The sequence below is a fragment of the Cervus canadensis genome, chromosome 8, assembly GCF_019320065.1.
Source record: "Cervus canadensis isolate Bull #8, Minnesota chromosome 8, ASM1932006v1, whole genome shotgun sequence".
NCBI classification, from domain to species: domain Eukaryota; kingdom Metazoa; phylum Chordata; class Mammalia; order Artiodactyla; family Cervidae; genus Cervus; species Cervus canadensis.
This window is the reverse complement of record NC_057393.1, coordinates 16,494,928-16,515,733: the sequence shown is the minus strand read 5'-3', so window position 1 is coordinate 16,515,733 and position 20,806 is coordinate 16,494,928. Positions and strand designations below refer to the sequence as shown.

General features: G+C 42.0%; 1 protein-coding gene across 21 annotated transcripts in view; it reads right to left on the bottom strand.

Annotated features, from left to right (window-relative positions):
- The window catches only part of ABLIM1 (actin binding LIM protein 1), a 327,992-nt gene that overhangs the window by 147,064 nt on the left and 160,122 nt on the right, over nt 1–20,806 (bottom strand). For all 21 annotated transcript variants that reach the window (XM_043475365.1, XM_043475370.1, XM_043475360.1 and 18 more), the window contains exon 2: nt 14,397–14,531. In XM_043475365.1, coding sequence (XP_043331300.1) covers nt 14,397–14,531 — 135 coding nt within the window. The remainder of the gene's footprint in view (nt 1–14,396; nt 14,532–20,806) is intronic.

Below are 20,806 nucleotides of genomic sequence, written 5' to 3'. Positions count from 1 at the left end.
ATAGCATAGACTACTTAATAAGCAGGAAGTACCATGTATAAATGCTGAAAATGTACACAAGGAAGAAATGAAAGGCTGGCCAGACTTAATAGGACCTTGCTTATCCCAGGTAAAACTACCTCAAGTAGGCCACCCATTGGAATTCTGGGCCCACAGGTAAATTTTCAGGTCTATATTCCGTCCTTTCCCTTTCCCTGTTTCAGTCCCCTGAAACAGTTGGGTCATGAATATTTGCCTTTTACAAGCTTTCAGACCCCAAGGACACAGCCTCAGTGACAGTTCTGTGTGTCTATAAGCTAACCCTATAGGAAACAGAAAAAGGTACAGATGCATCGCTATTTTTACCAGCAACCACAATAAGTAATTAGCATGGGGTTTATTAACCCTCTTAACGGACTCTTTTCCTCTGGCTTCTCCCACTCAATCTATCCTGCTCACATCCTCCAAATTAACATGGTAAACGCCCTCCTTCTTCACTCTGCAAACACTTCGACCTTGCATCAAAGACTCTGGCATCTACCAAACATTCATCTGACTCTTCCTGACCACCAGTGCTTTATTCCAGCCAAACTGACCCTCCCAACCCCCATGTCCAATAGACACCTCCTCCCACCTCCTATCAATGCCCATGACAACCTCAACCAACCTCTCTGGCCCCACTCAGATTCGACCTTGTGATGAAGCTGCTGGCTTCTTCCAGTCCTGTCTTGCTCTGCTTTCTCAAGGCTCTGAACAATGATTAACATTTGATTCTTAATCTGTGTTACCTTATACTGCCACCAGGATTTTCTCCTTATCTCAATTGCAAGCTTATTGAAGGCAAAACCCAATTCTTATCACAATACTTAGAGAGATGGAAACTTATTATCGTCCCTTTCCACTTATTCATACCCCTTTAAACCAGGGTGGCATCCGGACCGTGTGGGTGGAGCCAAGTTGCTCTGGCACAGCATAAAGAGAGCCAGTAATCCTGCCTTTGCTTCTGAAAGTACCTAACTGGCATCAAGATAGTGGTACCACGGTAGCAACTCCACCCTCTCTCAACTTCTTCAGTCTCCTAAGACTCTGAACTCCCTTCACAACTGAAATTGACTACAACTCAACAACTCTAGAGATCATTTTAATTCACAAGTGTAGGGTCAGACTATGCTCTGCTTTGTGCTCAGGAATAATCAAAAAGGTCTTGATCACAGAGAATAAGACTGAAACTGGTTAAGTGCTCCATGATTTGAGGTGCATGACAAGAAACTAGAATGAGATTACAGGGTTAGCGACAAGAGTAATCTTGTCTCTAAGAGAGAACATCTGGGGGGAGGGGAAGTAGATGGAATTGGGATTATACCAAAGAAAATGAGGGCAGGGTAATAATGGTCTCTAAGTGTATGGCAGGTTATTTTAAGGAAATCAATAATCAGCTCTTTTCCATCTAAAGGAGAAATGGGGAGGGAACGTTTGCTTTACATGTATCAAGAGATGTAGGTTAGATAAGCTTATAGCTATCACTATTGAGGTGATTACAAATGAGAACAAGCTCCTGAAAGACACTATCTTACATCTATGATTAAAAATATCTATGGCAGGTGAGGTGAGGTGTTAGTCACTCTTTGCATGTCTGACTCTTTGCGACCCCATGGACTGTGGCCTGCCAGGCTCCTCTGTCCATGGAGTTCCCCGGGCAAGAATACTGGAGTGGGTTGCCATGCTCGTCTCCAGGGGATCTTCCCGACCCAGGGATTGAACCTGGGTCTCCTGCATTGCAGGCAGTTGTTGAGCCACCAGGGAAGCTATTTATGGTAGAATAAATGGCTTTTCCACTCAGGACAGAAGGGGACTTACCCTTTTGAATATAAATAGGTGATAATGTGACTTTCCTGACCTGTACACCTACATCAAATCACAGGGGTTACAGTGCAATGAAAAAAAGCATCAAATTTATCATTTTACCAACACCTAAAGTTCCATTTTGGAAATAAGATATAAACATAAAGAGCTAGTTCTTATAGCATATACATTATATAATACAATTTTACTTTAAAAAACTCTAAACACAGAAAACTCTTTTTTTTCCCAATTATTTTTATTAGTTGGAGGCTAATTACTTTACAATATTGTAGTGGTTTTTGCCATACAATGACATGAATCAGCCATGGATTTACATGTGTTCCCCATCCTGAACCCCCCACCTACCTCCCTCCCCATCCCATCCCTCTGAGTTATCCCAGTGCACCAGCCCTGAGCACTTGTCTCATGCATCCAACCTGGACTGGTGATCTGTTTCACACTTGATAATATACATGTTTCGATGCTGTTCTCTCAGATCATCCCACCCTCACCTTCTCCCATAGAGTCCAAAAGTCTGTTCTATACATCTAAACACAGAAAACTCTTAATCTGTATATCCAACTCACCTACCCCTCAATTTTCATTCATTTTGCTCCACAAAATCCTTGCATTTTATAAACACCCATATTCTATGTAGAATGATCCTGATCTGGTAAACATCCTATAAACCCTAGGATGACAAAACTGGTATGCTTTTTCCCAAGCCCTTTCACAGAACCCAATCTTTAATTCTTGAAAGGTAGATTGTAATTCATTGACATAAGTAGAAGCTGTAACCTGAATTTTCTAATAGCTTTAGATAAACACTAAAAATAATTTTGATGTTCATGGGCTACCTTCATGGATTGAATGTTACAGAGGACAACGGACTTTTAGAAGCTGTCAAAACATAGCATTTTCGACACCCTCTAACTATTACAGTCTAACACACGGTTAAGACTCACATTGCAAAGTGGCAACAGTCTCTATTAAGACATAATTCTGTACAAGGATTTCTGCCAATGCTATTTGGAGAGACGAGCTCACATGATCTGATTTTTAAAAATTCCACAGACATTATCCAATGTTCAGAAATCTTTTTAAAACTATGTGGCTATAAATAACATATAACACTAGTTCCATTTTTGAAATGAAATAAAGTTACTCTAATGAATGTTTAAATAGCCATCTTTCAAATGACAATAGGAATGTTATGGCTCCACTCATTTCTGGCAGGAAACTTGCTTGCCCAAAGGAAGGCCAGTGTCAACTCCAGCTACATCCCTGTCTCTACCACCTTGAATAAGGCAGCCCGGACCCCTGACCACAACTAGCGTGTGTCCTCTTTTCAGTCCTGGTAAGATTTACTATGATTTTATTGAGCATCTGTGCTTTATCATATCTTTCCCCCTTTTTGGTAACATCCCCAGACCATTCAGCTCTACATGTTCTCTGCAGCCTCAGACTCGCTGCACCTGTGCTCTGGACCACTCATCTGCACCCATCCTGCTACTAGCTGTGGCTCCTCCTGTAAGCACATGCTTGCCAGCAGATCACATGCTCTTCAGGGGTAGATACCTTTCAAGCCTCCATAGCCTACCATGGTGAATGGAGAGATGACAGATGCTCTATAAACATTTCACATGGTAAACATTTGAAGGTCACCAATTGTCCATATTCCCAGGTTGATTTATGCAAAAGCATTAAGTGACTTTTAGTAAGAAAAGTATGAAAATCTGCTCTTAGGAATAATGAAGTCTGGTTTAGTTGACTTTTTGTACAAGGAAAAATTAAGTCGTTATTATATTTTCATCCTTTATAGAGTAGAAGGGAAGATTGAGCTGCCCTCTCTTCCCAGAGAGGTGGAGTGGAGGTGGGGTAGGGAATCATTTCCTGACCACCTGTCCATCTCCCCCGACAAACACACCGAGAGATCCTTCTGTTACAAGCTCATTTTCTCTAGGGCAGATCTTTTCATTTTCCCTTTATTGCACCAATGACAGTTGGTAAGTCATAGTTTTATGATTACTTCAGTGTCTGATTAATATCCGGTCTTAATGCATTCAGGCTGCTGTAACAAAATACCACAGACTGGGTGGTTTATAAACAATAGAAATTTATTTTTCACAGTTCTAGATATTGTGAAGTCTAAGATGAAGTTGCCAGCTGATTCAGTGTCTGGTGAGCGCCTAATTCTTGGTCCAGATGAGATCAGGTACACTGAGGGTGGTATGGTTGCAGACCCGCTTCTTGGTTCAGAGAGCAGTCTTCTCACTGGATTCTCTTGTGGCACAAGGGATGAGGGAGCTTCAGGGGTCTTTTAAAAAGGCACTAACCCCATTCATGAGGGCTCCACCCTCATGACATATCACCTCCCAAAGCCCATACTTCCTAATACCATTAGGGATTGGGTTTCAAAATATGAATTTGGGGGGAACATAAGCAAACAGTCTATGATATATCTCTATGAAGGCAGAGATCATGTCTAACTTATACATATAGCTTGATTGCGTATGACTTATTCTTGAGTACCATGGCACTTCAAAAAAAATATTTGTTGAATAAACAAATGTTACCATTTATCCTCAGAATTTATAGCACACCCTATAGGTTAGCCAGGGTTTTCATTATTCATAATCATTTGACTTCAGTCTTCTGCTTTGCACTTGTGGATGCTGACGAACTGTGCAACAGGAAATTCTAGACCCTTGCTTCTTTTGCCCCATTCAGAATTTCATAAGACATATCTCATGCTCTATAAACATTGACTTTTTCCATCTCCATATTACTAGTCAGGTATGTTTAGAACATAAATTTTTATATCTGCTTTTTAGTGGAGCAATTCATACCTAAATTCTATATTTAATGAAGGTGCTCTAAAGAAAAACCCAATTCCTGGGAACTTCATAGGCTGTGAAGGACCATGACCAGAGAATCCTTATCTGGATGGCTCCCAATAGGCTACTAATATACTCCTCTCCCTGCCCATCATCACACCCCCAATTCTAAGCCCATGTGCAACAAAGCAGTGGTCATCAAATTTGGTGAGCTGATTGAAAATGCTAGACCCTGATCACCGACATGCTGATCGTGGAGCTTGGGTGAGACCAGAAAATGGAATCATTCACCAGCATCAGAGCTACTCTGGTAGGTGCTTCTTGAACCACACTTAATCAACTCTGCCCTAAATGCTTTTATAACTTTAATGCCTCTCCAGGTAGCTGCATACCATACACATATCTCCTGATAATTAATGCATCACAAGAGATTCTCCCTACTTCTCACTAAAGGTTCAATGAATAAAGAGAAACTCAGAGTTTTAGAAGCTTCCAGGCACAGCAGAAAGGCAATTACTGGCTCTTAGGTCCACTGTAAACACTCTTTCCTGGAGGGAAAGTAGGACCCACTCAGTTGCCCTGCACGGGCTATTCGAGGCAGATGATGGGACCCCAGTGGGGACCTACAGGGAAAGGCTAAGGACAAATTTGAATCACAGAAGGACACCTGAAGTCACCTCACAAATGTCACTTCCATCATGGAGAAAGGTGACTCAAATCTCTCTGCTTCGGTTTAATGTGGATTAGAAGGTTTTAGGGTACTTATCTCATTTAGGAATTGGTTGATCTTATCAACCAAGGAAGAATTCCAAAAGGAATCCTACTTTTTCCCTCTAGCTTTCACTCAGTAGATAATACCTCTCTGGTGTGTGTGCTTAGTCACTCAGTTATGTCTGACTCTTTGCGACCCCAAGGACTGTAGCCTGAGAGGCTCCTCTGTCCATGGGGATTCTCCAGCCAAGAATACTGGAGTGGGTTGCCATGCTATCCTCCAGGGGATCTTCCCAACCCAGATATCGAACCCAGGTCTCCTGCATTGCAGGTGGATTCTTTACTGTCTAAGCCACCAAGGAAGCCCAATACCTTTCTGCTGCTGCTGCCACTAAGTCACTTCAGTCGTGTCCGACTCTGTGCGACCCCATAGATGGCAGCCCACCAGGCTCCCCCATCCCTGGGATTCTCCAGGCAAGAACACTGGAGTGGGTTGCCATTTCCTTCTCCAACGAGTGAAAGTGAAAAGTTAAAGTGAAGTCACTCAGTCGTGTCCGACTCTTCGCTACCCCATGGACTGCAGCCTACCAGGCTCCTCCATCCATGGGATTTTCCAGGCAAGAGTACTGGAGTGGATTGCCATTGCCTTCTCCAATACCTTTCTAGACACTATCAAATCCCTTCTCAGATTAAATGAAAGAAAAAGAAATGACCAAGGTAGAGTCAATTCTTATAGGATACTTTTCAAATTGCAACCAAAATATACTAATTCAACCTAATTAGTGGCAGGCAAATCTCACCATGGAAGTTTAAAAGTTGAACTACATTTACCTAAGTGCAGTTTTTCTTGAAGGCAAAAGAAGAAGGGAGAGACAGAGGATTAGACAGTTAGAGAGCATCACCAATTCAATGGACATGAACCTGAGCAAACTCCAGGAGATCGCGAAGGACAGGGAAGCCTGGCTTGCTACAGTCCATGGGGTCGCAAAGATTTGGACACGACTTAGTGACTGAACAAGTTTTTCTTATTCAGTAAATGGCATGATTATAATATGGTATAATATTTGAGTCCCAAGACCACACTAAAACAGCCTCATCACTTCAGATGCAATCCAAGCCCACTACCAGAATCAGTGTTTCCCAAACTTTTCCAGTTTCACTCATGTTACCACCTTCACTATTTTTTTTTTTGTCATGGTTTTTGAACTATCTATTCTGTTTCCAATTGTTGTTATTTAGTCACTAAGTCACGTCTGACTCCTTTGTGACAAAACAACGTTCCAGAAAAACGATGTTCCAGAAGGATTTAGGTGATGATGGCAATTGTTGTTTGGCTGCTCAAACCCATAGACTGTAGCCTGCCAGGCCCTTTCTGTCCATGAGATTTCCCAGGCAAGAATACTGGAGTGGGTTGCCATTTCCTTTTCCAGGGGATCGTCCTGACTCAGGCAAAGAACCTGCATCTCCTGCATTGGCATCCGGTTCTATACCAATGAGCCACCAGATAAGCCCATGCCTTTAAAAAAATCAGCTCTCTCTTAATAACTATAATTATTTTCAAAGGCAAAATCCATAAATCAAAACTTTCAGGGCCACTTTCCCTCTATATAAAGCATCTATAAAAATAAATAATTAAATAATGCAATTCAATTTGAGCTTTGATATCATTTCCTGAACAAGGCCCTGGGGCTGACAGCTATTCTCTCTTTGTTACAAAGATCTTCCGCTTCATGAAATTAGAAGGTTGAAAAAAGGAATGAAGAAAGAATAGTTCTTCACTGTGTGAGAAATGCTGTGTCTGAGAACCAAAAATAATTTTCTCCTTCCCACACTTAAAAAGACATTGATTGAAGTCAAGCCTGGGTGACCCGGACTTAATAATTTGGAAATAATAATCTGTAATTAGTATCAGTCAATGATAAACATTTCATTCACTCATTCAACAATTATTATTGAGTGCTTAATGTAAGCTAGGCTTTTTTCCAAAGGCTGCTATACAAACCCTGTTGGTGCCTAGCAGAGGGAGACAGGCAACAAATAAACGCTACATAACTTAAACTGTATATAAATACATATATATGTAAACATACACAGATACATGTATACACATCTATACATGACAGATAGTGTCAAAGATGATCTCAATGATAAGTGACATTTGAGAAGAGACCCCAAGTAAGTGGAGGAGGACACCAGGCACATACCTAGATAAAAAGCTCATCAAGCAAAAGAAGTAGTAAGTGGAAAGGTCTGGAGGCTGTTCAACGCTCAGTTTGTTTAAGAATGATCAAGCAGGCCAGGGTCACTCAGCAGAGTGAGCCAGAGAGAAAGTGGTGGGAGATGAGGACAGGGAGTAAAGTGGGGAGGGGCTTTGGAGGTCACATTAAGGTTTCTGGACTTCGTTCTGAAAGATGAAGGAACTCTTTGGAAAAGGTGACAGGATCTGGCTTTATTTTTAAGGATCACCTTGGCTACTGCATTAAGAATAATCTACAGTAGGGGTAAAGGCAGATGCTGGGAGGCCGGACACCATTATTAATCCAGGCAAGACATGGTGGCAGCTTGGAGCAGGAGCATTATGTTTGGGATGGTGTAAACGGCCAGATTTTTTATATACTATGAAGATACGGCTGAAGAGATTTGTTGGTCGAATATTTGTGCCATGTGAAAGAAAAAGAGCAGTCAAAATAACTCTAAAGTTTTAAGGCTAAGCAACTGGGAATATCCCCTGGAGGAGGGCATGGCAACCCACTCCAGTATTCTTGCCTGGAGAATCCCATGGACAGAAGAGCCTGGCAGGCTACAGTCCATAGGGTCGCAAAGAATCGGGCACCACTGAAGCAATTTAGCATGCACGCAACTGGGAGGAAGGTCTTGACAATGATTAAAGGGAAAAGACTGGAGAAGGAGTGGGGATGGTGCTAGTAACCAAATAATCCATTACTAGTTAGGTTTGAGAGGCCAACCGGAGATGCTGAGAAGGCTTCTGAAGACACCAGTCTGAACCACAGGGCAAAACTTTGGAGTTGGTCATTTTCAGGACACAAATGGTACTTCTAAACCATGAGACTGGATGAAGTCACCAGAAAGCAGACATACAGATGAGTTCTGAGCATGTGGTACCCCAAGGTTTCAGGGTCAGGATGTGAAAAGAACCAGCAATAGGACGGGTTCAATGCTTGTTTTAAAAATGTTTGAGGAACATTTCAGTTTTCTCCCCTGCTCTTTGATATAAACATTCCCATAAACTTTGCTATACAAATCATTTTTCTTAGAAGATGTGCTCTTCCTTGATTAAGCTAGGTGAAATTCAGCATTCCCTTTCTCAAAATATAAGCTATCATTGGACTTCCCTGGTGGTTCAGTGGTTGAGAATCTGCCCATCAAGCAGAGGACACAGGTTCAATCCCTGGTCCAGAAGGATCCTACATGCCACGGGGCAACTAAGCCCATGTGCCACAGCCACTGAGTCCAAGCTCTAGAGCCCTCAAGCCGCAAAAAGAGAAGCCACTGCAATGAGAAGCCCTAGCACCACAACTAGAGAGTGGCCCCAATTGTCCCAACTAGAGAAAGAGCACACACCCAGCGACAAAGACCCAGGGAAGCCAAAAATAAAATTTTTTAAAATATATTTTTATATTACCTGCAAGCTGGCAAGTTAGCCTGCCCTGGTTTCATGGATGCTGGCAGAAGACATGAAACTCCTGGGTTAGAGCAAAAGACTTTTTGACTCAGGGCAGGTAACATGAGCTGCATATTTGTTATGCATTCCTTATGACCATGCCACATCGCTCAGAGGCAAGAGAAGCAGGTCACCAGGATGCTCTACATGCAGTGGGTTTGTGTCCCACCAAAGAACCTGACTACGCTAAAGGCTTTCACTGTGTGGATCACAACAAACTGTGGAAAATTCTTAAAGAGATGGGAATACCAGACCACCTTATCTGCCTCCTGAGAAACCTGTATGCAGGTCAAGAAGCAACAGTTAGAACTGGACATGAAACAACAAACTGGTTCCAAATTGGGAATATACGTCAAGGCTCTATATTGTCACCCTGCTTATTTAACTTATATTCAGGGTACATCACGAGAAATACTGGGCTGCATGAAGCACAAGCTGGAATCAAGATTGCTGGGAGAAATATCAACAACCTCAGATATGCAGATGACACCACCCTTATGGTGGTGAGAGGGACAGAAAGGGAAGAGGAACTAAAGAGCCTCTTGAAGAAAGTGAAAGAGGAGAGTGAAAAAGTTGGCTTAAAACTCAACATTCAGAAAACTAAGATCATGGTATCCAGTTCTATCACTTCATGGCAAACAGATGGGAAGACAATGGAAACAGTGACAGACTTTATTTTATTGGGCTCCAAAATTATTGTGGATGGTGACTGCAGCCATGAAATTAAAAGACACTTGCACCTTGGAAGAAAAGCTAGGACACACCTAGGCAGCATATTAAAAAGTAGAGACATTACTTCGCTGACAAAGGTCCGTCTAGTCAAAGCTATGGTTTTTCCAGTAGTCATGTCTGGATATGAGAGTTGGACCATAAAGAAGGCTGAGTGCTGAAGAATTGATGCTTTTGAACTGTGGTGCTGGAGAAGATTCTTGAAGAGTCCCTTGGACTTCAAGGAGATCCAACCAGTCCATCCTAAAGGAAATCAGTCCTGAATATTTATTGGGAGACCTGATGCTGAAGCTCCAATACTTGGCCACTTGATTCGAAGAGCTGACTCATTGGAAATGATCCTGATGATGGGAAAGATTGAGGGCATGAGGAAAAGGGGGCAACAGAGGGTGAGATGGTTGGATGACATCATTTACTCAATGGATATGAGCTTAAGCAAACTCCGGGAGATAGGGAAGGACAGGGAAGTCTGGTGTGCTGCAGTCCATGGCGTCGCAATGAGTCGGACACGACTGAGCAACTAAACAACAAAAGGAACCTAAAGTTTAGAAAATCCCAGTCTTTTATAATGAGCTGCAAGCAAATCAATCCAACCTTTGTTCCAGAGGCAGATATTATCTTTATTACACTAGACAGCAAACAAATCCATCCTCTAGTCCAGAGGGAAATACTGTCTCTGTCTTCTGAGAATATTCACTACACAAACATCCTTGAAAGATAATGCAGAACAAAAAGTGCCCACACTAATGAGAGACCCGTGGATAATCACCTCCCAACAAAAGTCAAAGTTGTGAAGCAGCATATTTTGAAGAATTTCTGAGTCCTTATACTATTTCACTTTGGAATTCAAAGTCTTAAATATTTTTTAAAAAATATAAATTATATTTATTTAACTAGGTAACACTTTAACGTGGCACAAAATTCAAAAGATAATCTATACAGGATTATTCTTTTATCAGCATAAGATGGCATCAAAGTGGTTTCTCATTCGCTGTGAGAAGGGAGTACATTTGTATCAGACTCATTTTCTTGCATCCTGTTTATTCTGCCTTCTACTCAATTTCCAAATGAGTCAGATTCTCTAAATAGATATTAAAAGTCGGAGCTCCGCACTTACGGAATATAAGAAACTGTCTCCATTTTACTAGAGCTTTATCAATATCCACCTGAACCCCAAATAACCCACATGCAGTGGGTTGTATCCAGTGGGTTAAGTGAAAGCTAAGGGTCTAAACAGCAGCGACATCTCACCCAAGTGCTGCCTGACAGTAGCCGTTAGCACAGGTTCTCTGATCTGTTCCATCTGCCAGACAGAGACGCCTTGCTCTGTAATCAATGACAGATAGATTTACTTACACTCTTTTCAGCAGATAATGTTGCTGTCTAGTAAGCATGTGAGGGTATATATCATAGTAAGCACTTGATAAATCTTGCTGGCTAGCTATGCCATTAGAAGCACTTACAAATATTCAAGTTCCAAAGAAATACATGGTTACTGTTCATTCACTTGTTCGGTCATCTTTCACCTAACTGGGCACCTAATGCATCAGGCATTGTTTTAGGTACCAGGTACAGAGTGATAAACAAGATAAAAATCCCTGCCCTCAAGGGGAGCTTACTCATGAATAAAATATGCTAAATAATAATATATGTTAAGGAAAAAAGGTACAGCGGAAAGAGATGTGATATCTGGAGAAGCTAACATCTTATACAGGATAGTCCAGGAAAAGCTTAATGAAAACAGAATATTTGGCTAGACAGCCCTTGTCAAGCCTCTGGTCCCTGGTCTTTTCTAAATGCTCTAGAACATTCTGACAGAAAAATGGATCTAAGGCATTATCCTGAAGAAAATGCTCAAGATAGAAAACAATAATTATAATGAACAACATAATGTATCGATATGATAAGCTATATAATTATAATTAACTTAAATATATCAATTACTAAATATTAAATATATAATTATTAAACATTAAATTCCTACTACTTAAATAAGTTTCTTATTCTCTTATAGAGCATGTATTACAATCATGATATAGACAAGGTGATAGATTAAAAAATGGTCATATCATTGAAACAAAATCTGAATGAACATATAGCAGTAAAAAAACAAAAGCCTCCTTTAAGTTAGTGGAATGGTTGCTGCTAATAGGCAAGAGTGAAAAACAAAGCTGCTGAGTCCTGGAGATAAAAGAGCAGCTCCATCGGAAGCCGGCAGCCATATTTTATACCCACTGAGTTATTATAAATTCTTTAAATAGCAGAAGCTTTGGGGATCTCCTTTTCTTTTAATTATAGAATCCACCCAGTAATTAAACCACTTTTCTCATCTCATTACCAGATGGGTACATTTTCCAAGATTACAAATGGAAATCAGGTTCTACTTCCTTCAGATGCTGGCTTTGTTATTACTCAGTTCCTGTCCTTTCCCAGGGGAATTCCACACACAATCGTATAGCTTTAGCCATTATCTGGATGCCGAACACTTTCAATCCTTCTTCCCAACACAGACCAGTATCTCTTGAGTGGCTAAGCCTATGAGACGTTGTATAGATCAGGTATGCTCAGCCTCAATGTATTACCTAAACTGAACTCTCTCCCCCATAATAACCTATCTAGGGCTATATTTTCTTATTTGGTGGCAACTTTATGTTCACCTAGGCAGTCCAACTGGAACTCTGGATCTCTCTTCATTCCTCACATCCAATCAGTCATAAAATCCTAGCAACCTTAACTGGGTTAAGGTTAAACATCTTGGGTTTAGGTTAAGGGTAAGGTAAGGTTAAGGTTAAGTTGGTTAAATGTCTCTTAAATCTGTCCCTGAGTCCCTACCCCACTTGGTTCTATGTTCCTTACATTATTTCCACCTGGTCCACCATTATATCCACCCCCTTTCTGGATCTATCTGCCTGCCTCCAGTCTACATCCTGTATTTCTCTCCATCACAGCATTTATTATTCAGTATCCTGTGTGCATGCGCTCAGTCGCTCAGTCGTGTCTGACTCTTTGCGACCCCATGGACTGTAACCCACCAGGCTCCTCTGTCCCTGGAATTTTCCAGGCAAGAATACCTGAGTGGGTTGCCATTTCCTACTCCAGAGGATCTTCCTGACCCAGGGACTGAACCCAGGTCTCCTGCATTGCAGGCAGATTCTTTACCATCTGAGTCAGTATGTATCTCTTCAAATACCCGACGAGTTCCTTGACATATGGAGTATGTATTCCATTAACATTTACAAATTGGATATATAACTCTTGGACCATTAGATTCCAAGATGCCAGACATCTTAGGAAGTAACAGAGGTTCACCAACAAAACTCCTGCTCACCAATTCTGATCTTGCTACAGCTAAACCTACGAAGTCCTGGACAGTTTATTGGTTTAAGTTTGTGCTATGAACTCTAATTCCTCCACTGCAACCCTTTCCCACCTTCATACTTATCTAGCTCCCCTGTAAGATGTTCAGTGTCCTCTTTCTTCCTCCTGTCTCAATATCCAAAAGAATCCATCTCTTCTTTTTATTTCCACAGAAATTTGTATCTTAGGGCTTTCTTTCTAACTGTGGAAAGTCACCTCTGGTCCCATTCAAGGGCTTTGGGACAAGGTTACTTTGAAGTCAGAGTCCTCATCACAGTTGAAAAGAAACATAAAGGACAGATAAATAAAGAGGTCCTACCATATAGCACAGGGAACCATACTCAATATCCTGTGATAAACCAGAATGGAAAAGAATATAACAAATAATGTATAACTGAATCATTTAGCTGTACAGCAGATATTAACATCACATTGCAAATCAACTATGTCATGTCTGAAAGGGACCCTTGAGAGTTCCTTGGACAGCAGGGAAATCAAACCAGTCAATTCTAAAAGAAATCAGTCCTGAATATTCATTGGAAGGACTGATTCTGAAGCTGAAACTCCAATACATTGGCCACCTGATGCACAGAACTGACTCATTGGAAAAGACACCAATGCTGGGAAAGATTGAAGGCAGGAGGAGAAGGGGGCGACCGAGGATGAGATGGCTGGATGGCATCACCAACTCAATGGACATGACTTTGAGCAAACGTCGGGATATGGTGAAGGACAGGGACCTGACCTGCTGCAGTCCATGGGGTTGCAAAAAGTCAGACACAACTTAGCAACTGAACAACATGTCATGTCATGTCTGTGTCTCAGTCACAAAGTCATGTCAGACTCTTTTGCAACCCCATGGACTGTAGTCTGCCAGGCTCCCTTGTCCATGGAATTTTCCAGGCAATCAAATGTACTTCAATAATATTTTAAAATTTTTTTCAATTTTTTTAAAAAACTATAAAGTACAAAACACAAAACTTCATCTCATTGCTCTTTCACAGTCTTCCCTCTCAGGATGAGGAAGCTCAGTGAACACCCAAAGGCCTGTGTACCCCTGGTCTTGGAGCTGGGGCAAGCTCAGTATTCCCCTTAACTTCAATCTATTCCTGAATTAGAGAAGGCGAACAACTTCAGGACTTGGGAGCACATTCAATTATCAACTGGTGACCTGATAGGGAGTTAAGGAGATGGGGCTGCCTCCAAGACAAGCACTGACCATGACTTGCCACATCGTCAGGAAGCCAGAGGTGCCTTACCTTTGCAGGTGAAACATTTGATATGGAAATGCTTGGTCTGGACCCGAAGCACTTCCCCCTTGCACGGCTCTCCACATTTATGGCAATGAATGACAGGCTTCTCTGATGGGTGGTGAGGGTCCTGAGGGTGGGCCACTGAAAGAAAAACACAAAAGATCCATGTGAGTAGAAAGCATTCCTACAAAAGGAGTCATTGTGGGTGGGCATAAATATGCCCATAATTTTAGTATCAAATGGGCCACATATTGATTCAATCAGCACCAATGGAGCCCCTGCCACCATGTCATAATCATGGGGATACACGAAGCAAAAAGAGAGTTGTGGCTGTAACAGTCCACTGTTGGGGAAAATACTGTGCTTGTTTATCTGGGAGCCAGGACTCTTCACTCTTCTTCCCAAACATCTCGATGACTATGTATTAAATTATTGAGTCATTAAGTACATAATCTTGCTTGGTTCAATATGGTGTGATATGTGCCTATCTTGATTTAGAAAATGCCTTTCAGCCAGGAGTTCACTGCAGACTGTAAGTCCCCTGAAGATGAGGACTGGTTATTAATAAAGTTCACATATTGTTTCTCCCCACTGGGACTCCTCTTCCCTTCCCCCAGCTCCTCAGAACATAGCAGAGCACTCGTGAACCAAAGTGGCTCAGTCAACGTTTATTTCCTTCTTAGTTAGCAGGTGCTGGCTAGTTCCTTGTCTACCAGACAGTCATTCCTCACTTCATTTGGCAACTCATTGAACCCACTGAAGGTCTATTATGAGCCTCCCACTGTGTGCACTGGAGAAGGAAATGGCAACCCACTCCAGTATTTTTGCCTGAAAAATCTCATGGACAGAGGAGGCTGGTGAACTAAAGTCCACGGGGTCACAAAGAGTTGAACATGACTAAAGTGACTTAGTACGCATTGTGTGCATGGTTTCTGGTACACACACTGCAGGTAGTCATTAAAGAAAAAATCAATTTGAAACTATGTGGATGCCTCTGAACCTCAGACTCCTCTCCTGTAAAATAAGGGGGATTGGATCTGAGGCTCTTTCTAGGCTCTAAAATCATATGATGGGGTTTACAGGGATTATTCTTTCAGTTTCCAGAGTGTAGCCTTCAGAGAATGGAAGTTATTGTGACCGCCCTGCCCCAGGATAGGATTACAGGCTCCCCTGACAAAGTACCAAGAGAGAAGACAGCAAGAGGACGCCTGTGACTTGACGCTACCCAAGGGTCTTCACTGAACTTGCAGTTTGTTCAGCCAGAAAACGCAGAGAGACATTTTTAGCTATTAAATTCCTTTTCTGATTTGGGTCCTCAGAAGGAGGTATCATGCGACATATAAAAACGTATTGCATAAGTACCGACATGAGCGTGATAGGGGATAAGAACAGTGAGCCTAAAATTAATCAACCAACACAAAGAACAAAGGTCATTTTTTTTTCAAACAGTAAAACCCGGTTGGACGTGGTGAGAAAGGGGGGTGTGGGCAGGTATTGCTGAAATTGAACTTCGAAATCACCTCCTAGCAAGGAGCTCTCTGTACATGCCAAGTATAATAGTGCATTGTTTCTCTAGGACCATGTAACGTTCACATTTCACCTGGAAAGAGCTTGAACAAGACAGTCCAAATAGTCCATTACTAGCTAGTTTCTCAGGAACAAGGTTCTTCTTGTGAGCCTGAGACTAGGAGCAGGTGTAGTTTCAGTTTCAACACCTGATCTGAATTTTCTGCACTGGACCCTGAAGTGTTTGGCAAAGGTGCCAACATCATGATACCCCTGCATTTCCCTATCGGCCTGCTGGGATCTCTCTTGGAAACCTATATTCACAACAGAAGTCAGCACTGCCTGAAGGAATTAATAAGAGACATGCTTCCAAGATCTCTAAACAACCACTGACTTCTAAAGTGATGTGCAATACAGCCAAAAATCGATTAACCTGGGCATTAAAAAAAAGTTTCCCATAACACTGTCTGCTTTCTGCAAGGTTTTTCATGTGTTTGTTTCAAATTCTTGCTTCCAGTACAAATGGAGGAAAACAATATTTATTTAGCATCTGTCTCTAAGTACCAGGCTCCCCTATTGGTGAGGTGTTTACACATAAGTCATTTTATTCCATCCTCACCACCCCTCTCTCAGTAAGGTGGGTAATACTGTTCCCATTTGACAGATGAGGAAACCAAGCCTCAGAGAAGCTGAGCAGCCTGCTCAAAGAACAGTAAGTGGAGGCTCAAAGGTCTACACCCAGGCCTTTCCGACTCCCGAGCTCATGTTCTTCCTGGGCCATTTGTCTAAATCAGAAATTATTATAAGCCCAGCAATGACTGTTATAAATTGGGCAATAATTTATTTAGGTGGGCTCAAGAGCTGTTCCAAAGCCACAACTAGGACTTGGCTTGTAAAGGCTTATACACTGTGTGCAGTAAAATATTGCTAGCTGGGCATGGTACCCAGATAGTGATCCTCAAGATAGTGCTGCGGATCCCCTTTAACAGAACCCCCTGTGTCATGTATTAAAAATGTAGAATCCTACATGCACCCCAGTGTTCGTTGCAGCACTATTTATAATAGGTGGGACATGGAAACAACCCATGTCAATCAACAGATGAATGGATAAAGATGTGGTACACATATACAATGGAATATTACTCAGCCACTAGAAAGAATGAAATAATGCCATTTGCAGCATCATGAATGGACCTGGAGATTATCATATTAAGTGAAAGAAGTCAGACAGAGAAAGAGAAATAATGTATGGTATCCCTTACATGTGGAATCTAAAAAGAAATGATACAAATGACCTCAGAGAACCAATTTATGATTCCCAGCAGGGAAGGATGGGGGAAAGGGATAGTTTGGGATGGACATGTACACACTGCTATATTTAAAATGGATAACGTATAAAGTCCTGCCTCTCAGGTGGCTCAGTGGTAAAGAATCCATCTGCAATGCATGAGACTCGGGTTCCATTCCTGAGTTAGGAAGATCCCTTGGAGAAGGAATTGGCAACCCACTCCAGTATTCTTGCCTGGGAAATCCCATGGACAGAGGAGCCTGGCAGGTTACAGTCCCTGGGGTCTCAAAAGAGTCAGACATATTTAGTGACTACGACAACAAGGTCCTACCGTAAGGCACAGGGAATTCTGCTCAATGTTATATGACAGCTGGGATGGGAGGGGAGTTTGGGGAAGAATGTATACATGTATATGTGTGGCTGAGTGCCTTTGCTGTCCATGTGAAACCATCATAACACTGTTAATCAGCTATTACCAATATAAAATAAAAAGTTAAAAAATAAATAAAAATAAAAATGCAGGTTCCTCAACTCCACTGAACTAGGCGTTAAAGTCAGGAGACCTATCACTTTAGTAAGTTCCTGAAGTGATTCTACATACTACAGTTTCAGAACGATTGTCCCCATAGAATTCAGACAATATTGTGAAGCAAGTTACAGAGGAGAGTTAGGGTAGAAAAAATTAACCCACAAGACCATCCATCTCAGAAACAATATTAGAACACAGTGGATCTCTTGACCACAAGGGAGAATGCATTTTTGGATGAGAAACTGCACTGCGGTTTCTCTTGACACTTGAATTTTTTATAACTAAGCAAGCTGGCTATGCTGAGTAATGATGAGGGAAGGAAAATATCACTTCACTTCTTGGCTCTCCCCTTTGTCTCCACAAAGGTGCCAGGGCAAAGGCTGGCACCAGTCATGAAGTCAGAATTGGGATCAGCATCTGCATTTTGCAAGCATTTCCCTTTGGAAATATATATTACACTGCAAAATCCTCCATGCCCAGAGATGACCTCTCTTTTCACCCAGAGATGAGTGGAGACTTTATCATTTTACTTACTGTTCCATCATGCATCAGCCTAGGCAGACACATTTCAGAACCACCTACTTGTGAAGAAATGGGCTTTGCTTGTTAGAGGACAGACTCCAAAGACCAAAAGAGACTCAGTATTGATTTCATCCCAACCCAAATCAGGATAGAGAAAAGAATGTTTCTCCTTTTTCAAGCACAATAAAGAGGCTTTACATAACTTCCTTTGGCAGTTTGGTTAATACCAAATGTATGTTCTTTGGCTCAATTCTACATTTTTGAAATATGCTGAGTCAGCTGCAATATAAAAATGACATTAATTCTGTACTCCTCTTATTTGCCAGCTGGCCCTGTTCCTACTTTTTCCTTGATTGCTTCATCTTTCAGAGCCTGGGTGGTCCCTCCTTATTCTACTGATAGGGAAAATGAGGAGCCAAGAGCTTACATTCCTTGCCCAAAGTCAGCCCCGAATTATCGGCAGAGGTACACTTAGCACTTGGACTTCCCAGGTCTTTCTACTGTACCAAGTAGTCAGTGGTTCATCCTGGAATTTGGGCAGACATTGTTAAAATTTTCCATGGCTCATCAGTTTGTTGCTACAATAAGAATAATACAATGGAAAACCTGAAGCATGGTTGCACATCTCCTTAACAGTGAGGAAATGTGTATGAAGAGCCGAGAGTCTGTTTGCCTGAAAAGGCAAAGGGATTCCTCCACTCCAGTTTGGAGGGATTCTGGAGACTCGGTTAAGGCAATCTATTGCAAGCCGAACGTGAGTTTCACACTGCCTTTCAAAGTCAAGCAAAGCAGGTTAGCCTTATCCCTGAGACTCGAGTGTAGAACAGGAACCACAGTTCCATTAGAATCTGTTACTTTGGAAACGCCTACTGGCGATTACAGGCAATGAGATTGGGACAGGAAGTGGAGATCACTAAGGAAAACTGTCACCTGCAGTGTCCTCAAACAGAGGAAATTACGGCCATGAGAGGAAAGCTAAAATGATTAGGTGGAGTCCTTCCTAATATTCCAGAACCAGCTTCACCTCATCTAAATTCCTCCTATCTGGGGGACAGACCATAAAACTAGACCACTAGAATCAGATCTTTGAGAAAGCATACTAGAAATAAAAATCTCTTTAGTGGGTGACTATCGTGCGCCTACATGACAGCATTCATATGCATTATAATTGCCCTGGGCTCTTTGAACTATTCATATCTGTCAAGATGGCGGAGTAGAAGGGTGTGTGCTCATCTTTTCCTGCAAGAACTCCAAAATTGCTGAAAAACCATCGACAGGAGAATGTTGGATCCCACCAATAAAAGATAGCACTTTACTTTGCCCACAAAGGTACGTATGGTCAAAGCTATGGTTTTTCCAGTAGTCATTTATGGATGTGAGAGTTGGACCATAAAGAAAGCTGAGCACCAAAGAACTGATGCTTTTGAACTGACTCTTGAGAGTCCCTTGGACTGCAAGGAGATTCAACCAGTCAATCCTAAAGGAAATCAGTCCTGAATATTCATTGGGAGGATTGATACTAAAGCTGAAGCTTCAATACTTTGGCCATGTGATGCTGACTCATTAGAAAAGACCCTGATGCTGGGAAAGGTTGAAGACAGGAGGAGAAGGGGATAACAGAAGGCAAGATGGTTGGAAGGCATCACCAACTCAACTGACATGAGTTTGAGCAAGCTCCAGGAACTGGTGATGGACAGAGAAGTCTGGCATGCTGCAATCCATGGGATTGCAAGGAGTTGGACATGACTGAGCAGCTGAACTGAACTGATTTGAACTATTCAGAGTCTCCCAGGTAATATATTCCCCTCCCAAGTGCCCTTCCCTCTAATTAGCAACATCACTCTCTCCACCCGCCTTTGAAACCACACCTGGCTTGATGGTTTTCAAAACCCTTCTATCTGCAATATCTCAAGTCACTCTCACAAGAGCCTTATGCAGTAGGAAGAACAGTAACAGTCAAGCCCATTTTTAAAACAGGCAGACTGAGATTCAGAGGGACAAAATAACTCACCCAAGGTGACACAGCCATGAAACAGAGAGTTGGCAATAAACCAACGCAGTGCTCTTTACACCCAAACAATCCCCTAATCACTGGTGCTTGGAACCTCTCAGTCATCCTGATCCCACCATCTCATTCATCCCTCATGAAATTCTATCCACCCTCCCATCCTCTAGTCATCCCTTCGCTCACCACATGAATCCTGCCTTCAACCCCTTTCTCAAGATTGCTGAGAGTTCCCAGCACTTTGGCTCTTTCTTCTTCAATGTGGCCTTGGAAGTGCAGGTCACTCAAAGAGGTGGACATCACTCCCCACTCCTTAAGCTCAGGCTGTGCTTGGTGATTTCATTCCAGAGGGGACAGTATGGAAGGTGGGTGGGAGAGAACCTTCACAGTGAACAAATCTGACAGGCACTACCTCACCCGGGTGATCAAGGTCAACATCAACAATCAACATCATGTTGACAGTGTGTACCTCTGATATGATGTGATGACAATTGGCACTTTGCTCCCAGGACCTTCTCTCCCAAAAACTTCATAACCCTAGTCTAATCATGAGAAAATCCCCAAAA